This window comes from Acomys russatus, chromosome 24 (genome assembly GCF_903995435.1).
Source record: "Acomys russatus chromosome 24, mAcoRus1.1, whole genome shotgun sequence".
Classification (NCBI taxonomy): Eukaryota; Metazoa; Chordata; class Mammalia; order Rodentia; family Muridae; genus Acomys; species Acomys russatus.
Window position 1 is genome coordinate 8740435 of NC_067160.1, and position 20095 is coordinate 8760529.

General features: G+C 40.5%; 1 protein-coding gene across 1 annotated transcript in view; it reads left to right on the forward strand.

Annotated features, from left to right (window-relative positions):
- The window catches only part of Cwc22 (CWC22 spliceosome associated protein homolog), a 40328-nt gene extending 20554 nt beyond the window's left edge, over positions 1 to 19774 (forward strand). The window contains exons 12-19 of the mRNA XM_051166195.1: positions 410 to 491; positions 5234 to 5294; positions 8773 to 8850; positions 9659 to 9811; positions 11375 to 11502; positions 12577 to 12678; positions 12771 to 12988; positions 18975 to 19774. Coding sequence (XP_051022152.1) covers positions 410 to 491; positions 5234 to 5294; positions 8773 to 8850; positions 9659 to 9811; positions 11375 to 11502; positions 12577 to 12678; positions 12771 to 12988; positions 18975 to 19552 — 1400 coding nt within the window. The 3' untranslated portion in view covers positions 19553 to 19774. The remainder of the gene's footprint in view (positions 1 to 409; positions 492 to 5233; positions 5295 to 8772; positions 8851 to 9658; positions 9812 to 11374; positions 11503 to 12576; positions 12679 to 12770; positions 12989 to 18974) is intronic.
- Positions 19775 to 20095: the final 321 nt, after the last annotated feature.

Sequence of the window (20095 nt, forward strand, 5' to 3'; positions counted from 1 at the left end):
TGTAACACTTTATAAAAAAAAGTATTGGATTTTTTTCCACTGAATAGGTGTATACTACATTTTCCTTTAGAATTTGTTTATATGGAAATACTGTTTAAAATACAAATAATTATGTATAAGTCCATACAGTTCATCCACTTACTCAAATATGTTTATGGCTCTAGATGAAGCATCAGATGGAACAACGCCTTCTGTGGTGTCTAAATGAGTCAGTAATACATAGATAAAAATAGTATTTTTGGCATGGTGTGAACTCTGTTCTACCAAAATGGTATGGCAGAAGACTTAGTGACTCCATTAATTCTGCAGACATTGATTTACAAAGAGATAACATCATTGCTGTTGTTACTGAATTTGATCATAGAACAAACTTTTATATTTTGTAATTGTTATATTTAATTTATTTCAGGACAAAAAATAACTATTCATGACAAAACAGAAATCAATCTAGTCTCATTTCGCCGTACAATATATCTTGCTATTCAGTCAAGGTAAGATTCTGTAGCTCAATCTTTTAAACTTTTATTTTAGGTAAGAGATGGGTAAGCAGGATCAGTGATACAGTTTAGGGTCACATGACAGAAAATCAGACACCATTTCAACATTCTCATTGTGCTTGCCTCCCGCAGTCCTGTTCCCAAGCAAAGAGGTCCCAGCACATCTGTTCTGTTCTAAGAAAGGAAATTGTCTTTATTTACTTAACAGTCCTAATTGTGTTACCCTAATAAGTGCTGTTATTTTTTCAGTGTGCCATTTCTTGTATCTAAGTATTACTAGTTAAGCCTTAAAAATAACCAACCTGAGAGTAAAAGCTATCACTGTATTTGTTAATGAAAATTTAGTGTTTCTTGTTTTTTGTTTTTTTTTTAATATTTCTTTATTTTTATTTATGAGTGCTCTATCTTCATGTACACCTGCACACCAGAATAGGGCATCAGATCCCATTACAGATGGTTGTGAGCCACCATGTGGTTGCTGAGAATGAATTGAACTCAGGACCTCTGGAAGAGCAGCCAGTGCTCTTAACCGCTGAGCCACCTCTGCAGCTCCGTGGTTTTAGTCCTGACTCTTAAGTTGAGAAGCATGGTTGCTATGCAGATGCAGGTGGATAAAGCAGAATTGGGAATTACACTCTGGAAGGTTTTGAAGACACTTTGAAGTAGTATCAAGAATGATCAGAATATTATGAAAATAAAGCGATTTTCTTTAAAGTCTGTGTTTTTGATTTGAAGAGCACTGCACAAGAATGTTAAATAATTAATCCATCTGTTAGTTTTCATGTGAATCAGCTGTTGATTTGCTAGGTACATGTTTACATTTCACACAAGAGGAAGGCTGTTTTCTCAGTTTTGGTTGTTGCTAGGTTCTGTATGTTTCCATTGAGTATGATGATGTCATAGCAATAATGATTCATAAATAGGAGTCATCTTCTTTTCATAGTCTGAAAACTTCAAACAACAGAACACTGACTGGAAAGAGGTTCAATGCAGCCCTGAACAACTGTTAGGAAAAAACCTTGTTTATGTCACCTTAACTTTGCTAATTTCTAAATTGCAGAAATTACCAAAAACGAAAGCACTCATACACAAATGGCAGCCACTTATAAACAGTGGCTCTTCCTTGTTATTGCGTTAAAGAATACCAACCCATATGTGCCAAGTTATTTTTTTCTCAATTATATATGACAATGGTTACTAGACTTAAAACCCTCCCACACACACATTAGAGGAAAAGCCTGAATACATTTTGGAGGACTTAGGAATGAGACTCTTTGGTGATAAAATCTCATTGTTGCTAGTCAAACCAACAAAGGAAATGGGCAACCACCACCTAAAATACATGGTCAAATGTCTGGTTTATGGCTCCCTTGAAAATTGCGTTGACCATGACTTGTTTGGAGCGTAGGGAGTGGTCTGGTGCATGTCAGCTAAGAGAAGGCGAGCAGACCACACAGCGCTCTGCTCCTGCTGTCTTCATTGAAAACTGGCACCTTACATGCGGACATTGCTTACTCTCAAAGGAGATTGCTACCTCCCTCTCCCTCTTCCTTCCCCCCATCCCCCACCCCTCACCCCCTGAGTGTGCCTGCATGGATATATCCAGTGTTTTCTAAAATCTTTATAGCATCCAGGCTAGATGAAAGGAGGTGACTGAGTCAGATGGCATGAGGACATTTCATGAACCACTTAGGGGTATCTTTGAGATTTTACAAAACTGAGAATTAAACCTAATTATGCTCAGTCTCTACCACTGAGCTGTGTCCAGGACCTTAGTACAAGAAATTTTGTACATTCAAAAGTCATTTTGACCAGTGAACTATATAGAGGAATTGGTATTTTACATGCTTCCTTGTTGTCTAGGTTGCTAATCTTCCTTTCCTCCTGCTGCTGTGACTCCAAGATTAGTCTTTATTAGACAGCACACCACAGTAAGCAGCTAGCTGGCTTCTCTGGAAGTTGAAGCACACTCCTGCTTCTTGACGATCATCTGACGCTGCATTCTCAAAGTTGTCTCAGAGTGAGACACTGCAGGACTACAGTGTCCCTGACAATGTAGCTTCCTAAATTGGACACATTGACATAATCATTAAAAAACTGCCATATGTCAAGAAGATAATAATTCAGGAATGCATTTTATAACCCTTATTATAGTTATAAAACTGGAAATAATTTTGAGCCACTTAAAATACCTAAAATACTCGGCAGTGTTAATTCACGTAGAATTTATAAGTAATGCAACTTCAAATCATTATGTTTTAAAAGGAAGTTTTAAAAAACTTAAATTCATACAATTTTTCCTCTAACACTCAAAGAAAAGCAGTAAAAATTTTTGGTTTTTTTGTTTGTTTGTTTTTCAAGATAGAGTTTCTCTCTGTGTAGCTCTGACTGTCCTGGAACTCACTCTGTAGACCACCCTGGCTTCATACTCACAGAGATCTGCCTGCCTCTGCCTCCCAAGTACTGGTATTAAAGGTGTGCGCCACCACTGCCCAGTTAGTAATATTTCTTTAGTATCTATTTGACATGCTTTTAATTACCAAGTCCTTCCCACTCCCACCAAGTATGTCTCCCCTTTAAAAAACAAAACAAAATTAGCAGATGATGCTCACTGCTGTTGCTACAGCACTGAGATGTGTCCATTCTCCGCACAGGTAGTGTTGCCTGTTATCTGCTTCCTGGAAGATTTCTTTTTTTATTAGTTTTCTTCCTTGCTTTGCACTATGCTCGGCTGTTGCCCAGTTGTACTTATGAAACCTAATAAGTAATGGACACTAGAAATACAGGTGAATTGCAACATTCCTTCAGAGTCATTACACTACTTTGGCTGGCTATTCGGAAGGAAAGCACTCCTCCAGAGCAGGTCCATTGCACTGGGTAGCTATTAGGAGGACCTGTGCCATCTACAAATGTGCAAATATGCCAGCATTATTCCTGAATCAACTCTTGGTGATTGACTCATCTCAACATACATTGAGGACATTTTAAATTCATGGACACTGTAAAATGTCCCCTTTCCCTTGTAGGTTGCTTTGCATCATTTACTGCTGTTACACTATACAGGGAAGCCCTGTGTTTGGGTATAAAATGAGAAACTTGTGAAGTGTGTTGAGTGGCTTCTGCAACAGCTTTCACCTTGTCCTCACTCAGCAATGCTGGGTGGAGACGGTGTTAGAGAAATGTGTTAAGATTTGCAGCATCTGGAAAAGTAGTTGGCGTTCCACTGTGATAAAGTGTCGTTTACTCTCCTATGCTGAGGTTTTTAATACTGGAAGCATAAGAAATTTGACCTGTTTTAATTACAGGTTTTTTTTCCTGGCTTCTCTAAATTACATAAAACACATCTCAAAAAGCTTTCAAGTGCAGTACTTATTATTGCTTTCCCATTGAGCTAGAAAGCATAAGTGTTTCTGTGTTTAATTCTTAAATATTGGGATATTATCCAGGAGTATGTTTCATAGAAACCTCTGAGTTTTGGTTTTTCTCCTCTGTAAAACAAGAGAATTGAATTAAATGTTGCTAACCCTGAGGTGTTAAAGATGTGAGAACTGAGTCACGGTGTCATCTTACTGAGGAGCAGGGGCTCCTAACTCAGTGGTGGATTCATGACTGGTAACTAAAGCACATTTCTTAAAGAGGTTAGTTATTTATAAATATCTGTGTGAAAGCAGGTAAGCAAGGCACATGCATGTACTCCCAAAATTGGGGAGTTGGAGACAGGAGAGTGAGGAGTTCAGGGTCATCCTCTATAGCCTAGGCTATATGAAACCTTTTCTAAATTAAACCCTGGTAACATTTTAAGTGTTAATATTTTCCCTTCATTGTCAAGCATTCTACCTGCTGTCTTATCTAAACTTTTTGTTTTTAGACTTACTTTCATAAAGAGATGCTCCTGAGCTTGGGCAGTTAGTGAGTCCTGGCCTCCTGTGGCCAGGTTCCCTGTCTGCAGAGTTCACATTTGTCCTTTGCTGCTGGAGCATCAGCTCAGAACAGTTAATGAGCCCCTCATGTGATTATTATCCTCCAGTGATGTTTTCATTTTTTGTTTTGACCCACGATCTCACTGTAGCCTAGACTGGACCCCAAACTCACCAGAAAGTCCTTCCTGCCTCAGCCTTATGAGTGCTGGGGCTGTAGGAACTAGCTACCATGCCCAGCTGTCTTCCAGAATTGAAGAGAAGTTGATGCTAACACTTGAATTTACAACTCTTGTGCTCAGTGAGAAACGGAAGAGTGGGAGGCCGCTCTGTGTGTAATAACAACCTATCTGTGGCTTTGAGTTGATTGGCTTGAAAAAATAATCAAAATCAAGGTGTATTCATACTTTTTTTTCCTTTGTGTTTGCCTTTCTTAAGGTTGAGGGACATATGTAAATTTATATAAACTGTAAAATCCATCCTTTCATGTCTGCAGTTAGTTGTTTTAGGGTATTTACAAAGTTCAAGCACAATTATTGCTCAGATATTTTTGACACTCAGAATGAATTCTGTTGACATAGCCACCGTTCTCTGTATATTCAGTATGGCCCTGTGTCTGGCTTCTACATAGCATAGGTTATGGTTCCTCATGCTGTCATGTGCTTATGCTTTGTCATAGGTAGAGTTAAGGGCTGTTCTCTGTATGCTGGCATATCATAGATATTTATAGTTATATCAGTAACAGAATACTATTTGGCAGCTAAAGAACACTGCAGTGTATCAGGCCTTTAACCTACTATGGTCATCTTGTCTCCACAGCTTAGACTTTGAAGAATGCGCACACAAGCTGCTGAAAATGGAGTTTGCCGAGAGCCAAACAGTACGTTAGTGCGTTTTCATTAGGAAGTACACGTTCACCATTAAAGTGTTTAAGGAGGTGAATAGGTTCTGTGAATTAAAACAATAAGACTGTAAATACTCGGAAACACAAGTTTTTGTAACTGTATTCTAATTCTAAGCTAAGGCCTGGGGCTCCTGCGGTCTCTCGCCTGTGTTCTGGTAGATTGCGTTGCAGCATGCTGATGTGTTGGCCTCTGCCTGCCCGTGAACAAATGGTGCTGTAGGGGAATCTGCTCCTCAGTGTGACTTGATAGCTGTCTTCACATGGGCACTGCTGAATTCTTTTAGTAGGAACTTCAACGATCACAACACGTTTGCTTGCACTGCTCAAGGTGTATACAGAAGAATTTATATTGTTCCATTCATAAGAAAAGAAGTTGCTGTGTATGTGTGAGACAAAGAGCAAATGTCAGGGATTTAGTGGTCCACTAAGCACTGAAGGTCTGGTGTTAGCCTCATGGCTCTCATTGTCTCATAATTGTTACACTTTAAAGTATCAGAGCCCCGGTGCTAAGGACAATAAACACCAAGCTGAGGAATGCTTCTGTAACTGTCTTCCTCATTGTCACCATATATTCTTTTCTTTCCCCTTTAGTTTTTCAAGACAGGGTTTCTCTGTGTTATCTTGGTAGTCCTAGACTCGCTTTGTAGACCAAGCTAGCCTCTAACTCACAGCCTCTGCCTCCCAAACGCTGGGACTAAAGGTGTGCACCACCACTCCCGGCATCATGTGTTCTTTTTAGGTCTTTGGAACCTGAGCCCAGGCTTTGGTTGATTTGTTCCTCGTGCCATGTTACATGTAATAGACTGCACAGATGGTTTAGTAGATGCTTGTGCTCCAATAGGCTGTTCAGTTTCCAGTCTCTCGTCCTGAGCTCAGGATTAGGTGATCACCTATAGGGACTGGGACGCTGTGTCCTAGACCCACTTGCTGTTCTCATAAGTAAGGTTTTATTGGAGTAAAAACATGCTCATGCTGACTGACTGACCAGAGCAGCAGAATGCGTGCCTCTCACTAATACTACACTGGCCCTAACATGTAAAGTACTTAGGGTTTGGGCATGTACAGGGAGAAAAATCATTTATTACTGAAATACTGTCATACAAAATTTTGCAAGAACATTATTTTCAAATTAAAAAGTTCTGTTTTCTTTTTAAAGTTTGGGCAGTCTTGCACTAATGATGGTTGCTATTTGTACTCTTGACTACGTCATCCTTAGAAGGATATAAATTACTAAATTAACCTTTAAAATTAGAAGTGACGCTAAAATTACTGTGTGGCTATTGCTACATTTGAGGAGTATAATTAAGTCATTACAAATTTTATTAGTGCTAATCCAAAGGGTAGTTGTTCTAGAACTATCCTTAACATACTTTGATTATTATGTGGAAGTATCTTAGTGCATCTATCTTTGTATGCTAAAAGACTCCTAAAATTACTCAAATATTTAATTGATATGTTAAAATATTTAATTATCTCAAGTCATAGATAATAACACTTAATTGCACCTAGTCTAGGGGAAGAAAGTGGTTTGTTTTGTGAGTACTTCTGACAGTCAGCCATGGCTTGGTGTGTTACTACATTTTGCTGAAAATGGGATTAGCATCCTGTAAAACAGTGCTAGTAGAGAAACTTGAAAGTGGATTTTATATATCAAATTAATCTGACAGCATAATTTAGGACTTTGTTTTAAATTTTCAGAAACAGATGAGGCTTGGAAAAGTTTACTTTTCCAGAACTTAACACATTTATAAACATTTTATTTAATCAGGTTAACTTGTGAGTGCTTTTTCTGTTTTCTTTCTTTGTGTCTGAAACCACTCCTGTGTTTTAAAGTGATGCCTCTAGCTAGGCTGCTTCGTGGTAGACCATCCGTTTCTAGAGCAACACTGAACAGTACAATTTTCTTCAGTGAGGAAATATTCATGCTGCCCGTTCAGGGCACCAGCAGCTAGGCACATACAGCTTTTGATTATGCAAAATATGAGTACTGTGACTAAGGACCTCAGACTATAATGTTAAATAATTTAAATAGCTACTTGTGGCTGATGGTATCATGTTAGACAGCACAGCTTCCTGTGTAATCTGGTCCTGCATTTGCACTCTGGAGTCTTGGGCACAAATTGCTTACATACATATAAATGCTTATTTACTTTTTTTTTTTTTTTTTACTATCAACAATTTTTACTTAGATCAAACCTCAGTTAGTGACTGACAAATTTTTAAAATACTTCATTGAAAATTTAAAAATAAAAACTGACTGAAAGAATACTCATTTAATTTGTATAGACTGTTTTGCTCTGAGAGAATGAAATGTATTCTAGTTAATAATATATTGGTAAAATATAGACATTCTAATAAATGATTTATAGAAAATAGTATTTGTACAGTGGCCTTATCCTGTCTCACTTGCTATGTTACCTGGGTCAATTCTTCATGAAGTCTCGGCTCCATTAATATTACTTCAGAAAGCCAGGTGTGGTGGTGCATGCCTTTAATCCCAGCACTTGGGAGACAGAGGCAGTCAGATCTCTGAGTTCAAGGCCAGCCTGATCTACAAATAGAGTTCCAGGACAGCCAGGGCTGTTACACAGAGAAACTCTGTCTTGAAAAACAAAACAAAAACAAACAAACAAAAAGCCCCCAAAAAAATTATTTCAGAAATTATTAAATCATATTTGTTACTTAATTAAATGTGAGCCATTTGTGATCATGGATTTTCTGATCAGAGGTTTATTCATTAGTTCTATTTTTTTTTTTTTTTTTTTTTTTTTTTTTTTTTTAACAGAGGGTTTCCAAAGCAGTTAGGTAGCTGATTGGACAATATAACTTAGCAGTTACAGGATTGGGCCGTCCGTCTGTAGAGATCCCTCTGTGTCTAGGTCTGTACAGAGAGTGTCCGTCCATGTGTGCTCAGAGCATCCGTTGCTCTGTAACTAGTTTGTATACAGAACACTTATTTCAGGACTTAGGAAATTGCGTCATAAACCTGTTTCTTTCTATTCTATTATTTTTATTTTTTACAATTTTTTCTTCTCATCAACTGGAAGGTCATCTAACTTGGAGTAGTGCCCATTTATTCTTCTGTAAACCCTTAAGTTTTGGTAGATATTTGTGTTGGTGAAAATAAATATAAAATATTTCCATACAGAAGGTTTTAAAAGATAGATTATCCTGTCATGCCTTCATGCAGTCGATTTAGAAATGACTCATACATGTGAATTTAGAATGTTATTTAATCAAATTATCATAAATAACTTTAGATGATATTAGCCAGACTAAAGGCTTTTTTTAAAAATGATTTAAGTTTGACATTAAGTTTTTAAAATAATTTTCAAAGTTTTCAAAATTTCTGAAAGTCTAGCTTGAAAATTCATTCTCTGTTGTGGCTGTAAATTGTCATATAATATAGTTTCATTGTGGTCTGAGTCATTCATACAAGTTTTTTTCCAAATAGAAAGAACTCTGCAACATGATACTTGACTGCTGTGCCCAGCAAAGGACCTACGAGAAGTTTTTTGGCTTGTTAGCTGGGGTGAGTTACAGCCTTGCTTTCCACGTAGGGTTTAACAGAAGCCCCAAAAGAATTCCTAACAGTAATATAGTGAATTAACTATTGTGCTTTGTGGCCTGCTCTACCCTTAACTAGCAACATGCTATTTTTTCTGAGAACACAGTGTTCCCTCTTTCAGAGTACTCACGCCCTTAGTTTCCTTTCCCCCTGCATTTTGCAGCACATTAAATTTACTACCATTTTTCTACAGCTTCTTAAAAATTATAAATACTGTGTAACAGTTTCCCAATATAAAACAACTAAAGGTCTTCAAAAACTCAAAAGAGTCACTAAAGTCAGGAACCTGTTAGGCAGCATAGGCTTATTTTTGTCATTTTTAATTACGTGTCTTTGTATGTGTAGGGGTATGTGCATGTGAGTGCAGGTACCGGTGGAGGCCAGGGGTGATGGATCTCTTTGGAGCTGGAGTTAGAGGCTGTTCAGAGTTGCCTGACCTGGCTGCTGGGCACTTAACTTGGGTCCTCTGCAAAAGCATAGAAATACTAAACATTAATCTCTTTCTGTTCCCTAAAATATATCTGTGAACTATTCACAAGGTGGATATATATAATGCAAAATGTATGTGTTTAGGATGAACTAAATGTATAATTTTATTTTAGCATATAAATCTAGATAGAGAAAAACTTTTTAAAGATTATTTAGCACAGAAAGATAGGGTGATAGATATTTCTCAAAGGCTTTCACAAACATTTAATCTAGTAAATTTAGGAACAATAAGTTCTGACGCTCAGTTTCTGCTGGGGTTGACTGTCAGTTTTCTTCTCTATAGCGGTTTTGCATGCTGAAAAAAGAATACATGGAATCATTTGAAAGTATCTTCAAAGAACAGTACGACACCATCCATCGCCTAGAGACCAACAAATTAAGAAACGTGGCTAAGATGTTTGCTCACCTTTTATACACAGATTCGCTTCCGTGGAGTGTAAGTAATTGGATCCGTGCTTGCTCTTCATTCCTAACCCTCTGTTATTTTCAGATATGCTTTTAGTTACGGCACGGCCATGCTCCGTCTATCAGGAAGTAAAATGACTAAAAATGGCGTTTGTAGTGCCCTTTGACTGCAGCTGCTGTTTGTGACACACGGTCATGTTGCACGGATCAGAAGGCCGAGGCAAACAGTGCACGTGTAAGAAGTACTGTGTGGAGCGTGCAAAGCCATGCTGCTTCTCAGTAGTGATGGCTAGCCATGTTTTCAGGGGAAACAGGATGTGTTTTTATGTTTGACATCTGCCCCTACTCACATAACAAATGAAAGACACGTGTCCCCTAATGTGGTGGCACTTGTGCCTCACAAGTACTATTCAGTTTCCTGAAAGAGTAGCTCTTCCAACGTTCCTCTTATGATTCAAGAGAAAGGATTGCTCCAGGAGGTTGTGGTAAGTCAACATGTTTTGTGTAAGCAACTTGGAGGAGATCCTGTGATCACACTTAGAACAAAGAAATGCATTCTTAACCAGGAAACATGCACCAAATTGACAATTAAGCCCATATTTACTATATAATTACTGTGCATGGAAATGCTGTTTATTTAGTTACCACCTGCATATCTCGTCACAACTCTTGGTAGTGGCCAGTCGAAGGAGTTAATGTGTCCCTGCTTTCAGGAAAGTTACCATGTAAGAGAAAAGTTAAGTCTGTGGCAGTCATGCCATAAAAAGTCACATACTCTTAAGTGAAGCCAAGTTGCTAGAAGAATTTTAATGGAGAAAAATCACATCCCAGGAGGAAAAGAAGAGGATAACATTGTAAACTACCACAAACAGCTGGTGGCGTGAGGCTGCAGCCCTGGCCTTAGGAGCCCTGGATAAGTTTGTGCACAGTACTTAGGTGCTAAGTATGTCCAGACACCTTCAACCGCCACGTCAGCCAACCCAGCAGCCAATCATAGAAACCCTCTGCTTCATTTTCCCTGCTCTAGAAAAGAAGCCAACTCTTAAACAACTGCCTGAAAATAGGCTTCCAGAACACACATAACCCATAAAAGCTAGAGAGTTTTTGTTTTTCTGTTTTGCTTTAAAAATCTATGTCCACGAGTTAGTTTATAAAAGCAGTAATCTTAGTTTTCAGGATACATCATCCATCATTTTGGTTTTGGCTTTGTTTTTACTTTTTTCTTGTGTATATGTGCTAAACAAAACTATAGCCTAATGCTCTTGGTGGCATTTCACCTAGTCCCTTGTATGCACACATTCTACAGAGGGACATTTGTGAGCCTCTTTACCTTGTTATATGCTCAAGACAGCTTATCTTCTCTGCTATAAAAAGCACCTTCCTCAAGACAAAGAAGAAGACCTATTTCTGTCCCATCTTGGAGTTGGGAAGTTAATATAGAGAGGCCGCAGTCTTACACTTTGCCGAGGGAGGGAGTCACAGATGCTGCCTAAAGATGAACAGTCCCAGTCATTCTCAGAGAACCTAAACTGGTCAGCCTCTTGGCCCTGTCTTTTAAAAAGTTTATTTTTTAATTCTCTCTTTTAATTTTCAGGTTCTTGAATGTATAAAGCTGAGTGAAGAAACCACTACATCATCTAGTAGAATTTTTGTCAAGATATTTTTCCAGGAACTCTGTGAATACATGGGTCTTCCTAAACTGAATGCAAGGTTAAAGGATGAGTAAGTGGACTACGCACAGTTTAAGCGTAATCTTCCTGTGTGTGGGAGTTCTGCCATATTAGCAGATACGTACTCTTCATGGTGAAAAGCCCGCTAGGACTTTGGGTGACTATGTTACAAGACATGAGACAACATGCACCTTTTAGGGGTTTCTTCTAGGATTCTTAGGTAACACCCATTTCACCTTTCTTAATACTTATTTATTCAGATTTTTCATAGTTACTAAGACTGGTTTCTATTTTGTTCTGCTAATGCCTCATGCTATTCTAGTCTTCCACTCCTCTGCCTTTCTTAAATGTTAATCAAAGACCTGCACTGGGGTCCACAGGTGTCTCTAAATTAGTCCTTCACTCTTAGGTTTCATATACTCTGCTTTCTCAGGCTCCTCTCCCTCCTCAGTAAGCTGCACTCTGGTCACCTCAGCATCACAGAATGTATATTGATCTCTGCGTTTTCATGTTTTATTACCACTGTGAATGCAGAGGCAGAGGCCTCTTTCTGATCTGTCTAGCATGCTTAGTCAGTCTTCCTGTGAAACACTCACTGCCTACTTCGTCCTCTCTCCCAGGGCTTTCACACAATTTAGATGTGCACGTATATGTACATGTAAAAAAGCCAAGGCCTTTAAATTTTTCTGTCATGCCCACAAAATATACTTGTGTGCCTATATCCATGTACACATGTATATATGTCATCTGTATACATTGTGTGTATCTTACAGTATACATAAAGAGTATCTAAACCTACATTGTGTAATTACAGAAATCACGTTCAAGGGCCAGTGAGATGTCTTGGTGGGTAAGAACAGTAGGCCTGCATCCCTGACACCACAAGGTAGAAGGAAAGAGCCAGTTCCCACATGTCTGTTCTCTTACCCACACACATGCACACTAAACTACAAAGAAAGGAACTTCAGTGAATTGTTGTGCGTTGCCTATTATGTTGTAGGTAGCCTGACGTGTAAATACATAAACCAATGTCTTATGTTTTACTTACTAATTTAATATGTAGAAAGTCTGCTTAGTGGGTATGGGCGTCTCCATTCTCCCTTTCTCCCTTTTCGTTCCTTTTCAGAACTCTCCAGCCATTCTTTGAAGGACTGTTACCCCGAGACAACCCACGGAATACCCGGTTTGCCATCAACTTCTTCACTTCCATAGGTCTCGGAGGTTTAACGTAAGGGTCGTTTGTAGAATTCTGTTTTTGCTGTCGTCATTACCTCTCGGGTGCGCAGGAGGGCCAGTGTTAACACATTGCATTTCTCTTAGGGATGAACTGCGAGAACATCTGAAGAACACGCCCAAGGCCATCGCGGCTCAGAAACCAGAAGCTGAGCAGAAGAAAGCGTCCCTGCCTTCTTCGTCGTCAGAGTCGTCTTCGGAGTCGGACTCGTCTGACTCAGAGTCTGACAGCAGCGAGAGCAGCTCCGCATCCTCCAGTGAGGGGAGCGTGTCGTCACCCTCCAGCAGCCAGAGCTCTGCCTCAGGTATCAAGCCCAGTTTCTAGCAAGTGCACAGCTCCTACTGCTCCTAACGGGGGCCGCTCTCCATTGCTGCATATTTATGTGGGCTGTCTACTTAAAACACTCATTATTGGAGATGTCCTGACTCAGTCTGCAGTGTCTTTCATCTGCTGGAGACGCCACCTCATAGACACTGCTAGTTCCCTGGCAGCTGGGGTCCAGTGATGTCTGTTGTGTTTATGGATGCCGTCCTGATGCTCCATGTCAGGGCACTTAGTCTTTACTTGTAGTAGTCAAGCTTTATGTGATGACTTGACAGCATCTTATTCATTGTATAGTTCATTTGGGGCTTTGCAATACGTAGCTGTCCCCAAGACGAAGAAGTACTGTAGAAGTGCTTTAGAACTCCTCCTCTCTTCGTGGCAGCATCCATTAGTGGGTCTTGCCTCTTTTGCTTTGTTGAGACAAGGTCTCACCACATAGCTAAAGCTAGTCTCCCTCTCACTGTGCAGCCCAGGCTGGCCTTGAGCTGCATCCCCATCCCCAGCCGCCCAAGTCGAGCTGAAAACATCATCTTTTTTTTTGTTGTTGTTTGTTTTTCGAGACAGGGGTTTCTCTGTGTAGCCTTGGCTGTCCTAGACTCACTTTGTAGACCAGACTGGCCTCAAACTCACAGCGATCCACCTGCCTCTGCCTCTGCCTCTGCCTCTGCCTCTGCCTCTGCCTCTGCCTCTGCCTCTGCCTCTGCCTCTGCCTCTGCCTCTGCCTCTGCCTCTGCCTCTGCCTCTGCCTCCCGAGTGCTGGGATTAAAGGTGTGAGCCACCACACCTGGCTTGAAAACATCCTCTTATCCACTGTTTGATTGGCTTGTTTGCTGTTGGTTGGTTGGCTTGTTTTGTTTGTTTGCTAGAGTTTTATATGCAGACTAGATTGTTCATTCACTGTCTGGCAGAGGCTAGCCTTGAACCTGGTCTCCTCTGCCTCTACTTTCCAAGTTCTAGGCTTAGAGACCTGTGCTACAGTGCCTATTTTAACTTTATAATTAGTAATTATGGACTCCTTTATATCTAACATTTCCTTCATTGTTACAGTAACAAAATACTCTTCTATTTATAATTCTTTATCCACATTGGTTGCTGTACATACTCATGTGTGTGATGTCCTGTGTACACATACACAGTCTCCTCCTCACCACACAGCCCACACTGGCCTTGAACTTCAGTCCCCATCATATATACGTACGTGTGTGTGTGTGTGTGTGTGTGTGTGTGTGTGTGTGTGTGTGTACACACACATATATATGTGTCTGCATGCATATTGTTCCTGGCTCATCATCATTGTATTCAGCTTTTCAACTTGACAATGATACAATTCTGTATAGAGTCAAAAGAAAGATACTTAGAAGTTTGAATTTTTCTCTCTTCTTGTGCTACTTACTATGTGTTAGAGTAACTTTGAAGTCTACCTTCAAACTAATGTAAGTATTCTTAGCATGCTAAACTGTGCTATTTGTGGTTGGAGGTATTAAAGACCCCAGTGTCATCTTTTTTTACTTTTTTTTTTTTGGTTTTTCGAGACAGGGATTCTCTGTGTAGCCTTGACTGTCCTGGACTTACTTTGTAGACCAGGCTGCCCTCGAACTCACAATGATCCACCTGCCTCTACCTCCAGAGTGCTGGGATTAAAGGTGTGCACCACTGTGCCTGGCTTTCGACATTTTTGTGACATGTCATCTTGTCATCTTCAGGACATAACTTCATTGTCACTTAAGAAATGCCCATGTGTACATTTCTTTTCAGTTTTGCAACTACAGATGTGGTCACCGCAGGAGGATAATAAGTATATATTTGGTTTTAATAAATAGTACCAGTTTTCTAAGTGATTATTCCAAGTTACACTCCTACCAGTTGGGTACTGGCCATGTTTTTAACTTTAACCATTGTGGTTAATATGTGATAATATTGCCTTATAGTTTTCATTATAATTTGCATTTTCTTGATCACTGATAAATCAGAATATAATATCACTGGCCATTTAATATCTTCTTTTGCTCAAATCTTGATTTTCCCTTTTTTTAAGTTAGCTTTTCTGTTTTATAGGGTTCTTTGTTTTTGTTTTTTTTTTTTCACTCTGTGTGTTTGTGTGTATGTTGCTGCTTAAAATGTACACATATTATGTATAATATATTGCAATGTGTTTCTATATAATGTGTGCATTTCAAGTAAGTAGTTGCACTTCTGCCTTTGAGGCAGCCAGAGCTCTGTTATCTTTTGTTTTCCCCTAGCACCAACCGTGGGTCGGCAGGTGCTCCCAGGAAGGAGTTGTCAGGACAGTGTAGTTTACTTCTCTGCACTTCTGTCTTTCCTGAATTTGGGGCCATTTGGTTCTTGTTTTTGTTAACCAGTTTTTCATGTTTTTAGTGTTATAATGTTTTATTTTGAATTAACTTTATAATTACAGAAAATTACAATAAATAGGAGAGAGAATCCACATATACCCTCGACCAACTCCCCCAGTGTTAGCTCCTCACATAAACAATGTAATTATCCATGAAACTATGGAGATTCATCTTGAGTCATGCTTCCAACAGATCGCCTTTGAATTTCACAAAAAGTAAAGCGATGGTTGAATGAGGCGGGACCCAGGACACCAGGGTTCTTTTCCTTCTTTCAGAAGCCGGTTTACATTTCAGTATTCTGTCAGGGCTCCCATACTTCTTTGACGTTTTTGAAGATTCTGATCACTTATATTGAAGTCAACACTTAAATCAGTGTTGATATTTTCTTAAAAACAGAATAAAAGTTGATGTCATAGTTACTTTTCTATTGCTGTGAAGAGTTACCATGGCCATGGCAGCTTACAGCAGGAGAGAGGAGTCCATGCCCATCATGGCGGCAGGAGGCAGGCATGGTGCTGAAGCAGGAGCTGAGAGCTCACATCTTACCTGCAAGCCTGAGGTAGAGAGCATGGACTTTTGAAACATTAAAGCCCCCTCCCCCAGTGACACACCTCCAACAAAGCCACATCGGCTCCCCTCCCCCAGCCCCTTATTCCCACCCCAAACTATTCTACCAACTAGGGACCAAGCATTCAATTATAGGAGTCCATTTGGGTTGGAAAGAAAGTCTTGAAAACGGCTTACTCTTAGTGCATCTTCTCAAGGGACTCACAAATGCCGGCATGTTCTAATAAACATCAGCCATCATCGCTAAATTGAGAATGGGCTTATTGAATGTCTCCAGATAAATACTTCTCCTATTAAATCAGTTATCTTGTAGGGATATCATTTAACTCTGTTCAAATCTGTCTCCAACTTTTTCTCAGTCATTTTGGCAGCCATTTTTGGAGCATTCTCTATGCTGTTTGCCTAATGATAGTGTTGAATTTCTACAGGAGAAAAGCTGTCCCCTTCCCTTGTTTGTTTGCCCAGGCATGTGTTCATACCACATCTGTGCGAATGTTTGCATTATTCTGTGAGTTACACTCCAGGTGCTTTTGTTCAAATCATTTTACTTTTTTGTTTTTTGTTTTTATTGAGACAGGATTTCTCTATGTCACTCTGGCTGTCCTGAACCCACTTGGTAGATCAGGCTGGCCTTGAACTCACAACAATCTGCTTGCCTCTGCCTCCCAAGTGTTGGGATTAAAGATGTGCACCACTACGCCCTGCTCATTTTGCTTCTTAAAAGATATTTTCATTGCGTGTGTGTGTCTGTGTGTGTGTGTGTGTCTGTGTCTGTAGTTGATTCTCCTTCATGTGGGACCTGGGAATAAAACTTGGGTCATCAGGCTTGGCAATCCTCTTTACCCACTGAACCATCCTGCCAGCCCTCATTTCATACTGAGAATTTGGAGTTCTTCTTTTCAGTTTGTTCCTTTCATTGCACAAGCTCCTTTCCTTTTCTTGAGTACTTCTTTCATTCCAGCATCATGGGTGCTGTAGATCTTCAGCGCCTTCGAACAGATTTAAAGTTCTACCAGGTGTCTCCAGTAGCTTTCAGTATGTGCCTTATTCCATCAGGAAAAGAGGATCCTCTATTGAAATCCCTTTTCAGAGTTGTCTCTGGTCTGAGTTTTCTGAAAAGGTTTGTGTAGTTTAACCCAACATCTGCTTTCTTCTTGTAGGAGAGCACCTGGCTCCACCTGGTAAAACAGTGTCTGCATGTCTACTAATGCCTGTCAGTGTAGCCACTCCCTCTTCCGCCCTCGGCTGCATGGCACATAGTGCGCTGTGATTTCCTGTCGGGTTACATTTTCAAGTACCGACTACTATATGACACCAGAGCTATGGGGCTCCTCGTGCTCTGGATCGTTAGAGCAGGGTGCATTTCCTCACAGGAACTGTGAGAGCACTGTTCATGTAACAGCTCTTCTAATGGTACAGAGTGTATTTCATGGCATCCATTTTGAGGACAGATGATAGCTCAGCATGAATTTTGCAGTAAGAAAGTTTGCCGATTCAAAGTTAATTTGCCTCGTCATACAGTTTTAGCAGAGAACTGTTTCATTATTCAAGTCTTAGATAGCATAGAAGCAGTATGAACTGCCTCCAGATCAGAAAACGGAGAAACAGACACGTCCATGGGGTTGCACCCTGTTCGCGGCTGCGGTGTAGGCCATGGGGTTGCACCCTGTTGCGCGGCTGCGGTGTAGCCATGGGGTTGCACCCTGTTGCGCGGCTGCGGTGTAGGCCATGGAGTTGCACCCTGTTGCGCGGCTGCGGTGTAGGCCATGGGGTTGCACCCTGTTCGCGGCTGCGGTGTAGCCATGGGGTTGCACACTGTTGCGCGGCTGCGGTGTAGGCCATGGGGTTGCACCCTGTTGCAAGGCTGCGGTGTAGGCCATGGGGTGGCACCCTGTTGCAAGGCTGCGGTGTAGGCCATGGGGTTGCACCCTGTTCGCGGCTGCGGTGTAGGCCATGGGGTTGCACCCTGTTGCGCGGCTGCGGTGTAGGCCATGGGGTTGCACCCTGTTGTGTGGCTGCGGTGTAGGCCATGGGGTTGCACCCTGTTGCGCGGCTGCGGTGTAGGCCATGGGGTTGCACACTGTTGTGTGGCTGCAGTGTAGTGTGGGCAGAGCCTGGCGATGTATAGAAGAAGCCGGACACTTGGGCTTCGCACTGAGCCCGATGGCTTCTGCCTGGGCAGCTGCAGCCCAAGAAGGAAGTTCTCACAGACAGGCCAGAGCGTTAGTCATTCTGCAGAAGAAAGAGGAGTTGCTACACTGACATTTGGGTAGAGTCAAGGCAAGACAAAGTGACTTCCTGTTGTGTTTTCATTTTGTAGTCATGGGATTTGTGAGATTTTAGTCATCTCAGCTGTTTTGATTCATGAACTCGAATTAATAAGTGACTAAGTTTAACTTAAAATGATGATTTATTTCCCTATATTTTATATTTGAGATTATATCAGTAAAACTGAATTGTGGAAGGTCTCTTTAGAAGTTTTTATCGGAAACCAAGCTTCCATGACTTTCACAGAGCCCATAACTGTCATAACCCAGCTCCTACTTGTATGGCCAATGACTATGAGAGCACCAGAAAGCCGCGTTGTTGTTGTTCACAGAGTAGGCTTTTCAGTGGAAGCACACTCATTCTGTGATGTGAACACAGGTGCCCCTCAACAACAAGAGGTGGTTTTGGGGTGTGTGGCCATGTGTCTTGGTTTTGTACCAGGGTTACCTTTAGCTAAGTTTTATCTGGCAAGAAAGTCTGTTAGGGTTATGGTGTTTAAGTGGCGAAGTGCCTTTCCTAATTACTTGATGGATTGTTTTTCATTTGCTATAGTTTATTGAAAGCTCTATGAGAACTTGAGTTTGAAACTGTAGTAACTTAGTAACTAATAATGACATTTTAGAATGTATTCATTTTTTAAAATTGTCTTTAGGCTTTTCAGTTTGACTTCACATCTAGTTTACACAGGTAAACTACAGTATGTTAGTAAGTGTTATTGTTAAATTATGAATTTAGATTAACATAAAAACTAACTACAGTTAATTTTTTTGTATGAAGCTAAAGGCACAAGAAAGAAGAGACGAGGGAAGTCCAGAAGCGAAGAAGTAGATAAATCAGCCAGGGGCAAGTCGACACGTGACAGGCAAGGAGGAGGCCGGGAGGAACAAAGGCACCAGGAAGGGAGGACTGAGAGAGCAAGGTCTGAAAGACACAGAGCTCCAAACTCCCGAGATGCAGACTGGGGGGATTCCTTAGCAAAGTACATGGCGGATAGAAACCAAGAAAATAGTTACAGTAGAGTTGGGAATGGCCGAGACCAAGATATGCACAGAGCGCTGGAAGACAAGCATGGTGAGCCAAAGAAGCGACGAGAGAGAAGAGATTCTTTTTCTGAAAATGAGAAGCAAAGAACCCGAAATGAGGATAGTGAAGGTGCCAGAAGAAGAAGGGATCGCTCCAAGTCAAGGGAGAGGAGTAGACGACACTCAGGTCATAAAAGTGATGACGACAGGTATCAGAATGGTGCTGAGAGACGATGGGAAAAATCAAGCAGATACTCTGAACATTCTAGAGACTCAAAGAGAAATCGGGACCAGAGGAGAGAAAAGTCCCCAACAAAACACAAGTACTCCTAATGACAACTGAACATGCCTGGCATTCAACTCCAGCATCTTTTTTACATTGACAAATTTTATAGAGAACTCTTGTACAAAGCTCCCGTTTGTAAAATTGTAAAGATGTTTTCTTTTTGACATGTTTTATAATTGATACATCTCAAGGGCCTTTGTGTAAAATCATAAAGAAAAAGATCTTAACAGGGGGTAAGTCTAATGATTTGTGAATAAAAGAAACAAATGTTCATTGAATCATTGATTTTTTTTTCTTCCTTTGTGTCTAATTATAAACTACCATAGTTATTAGTGGCTTTAATGTATAATCAAAGGCCAAATAAGTAACCTTTGTCTGTTTTTCACAGTAGGTATCTATGGCAAATTCATGTCTGTAGGTCTCTCTTGGGTGCTGGGGGTGGGGGGGTGGGCTGAGTGTTTCTTCCTCTTGAGACTCACTTGCTATTGACCCTGCTTCTAGACTCTCTAGCTCCACCTCTTCTCGGGACTGCTGGGTAGTTCACGTAGAAACTGATGTGTATTTAATTCTAACTTGGATTAACACTCATT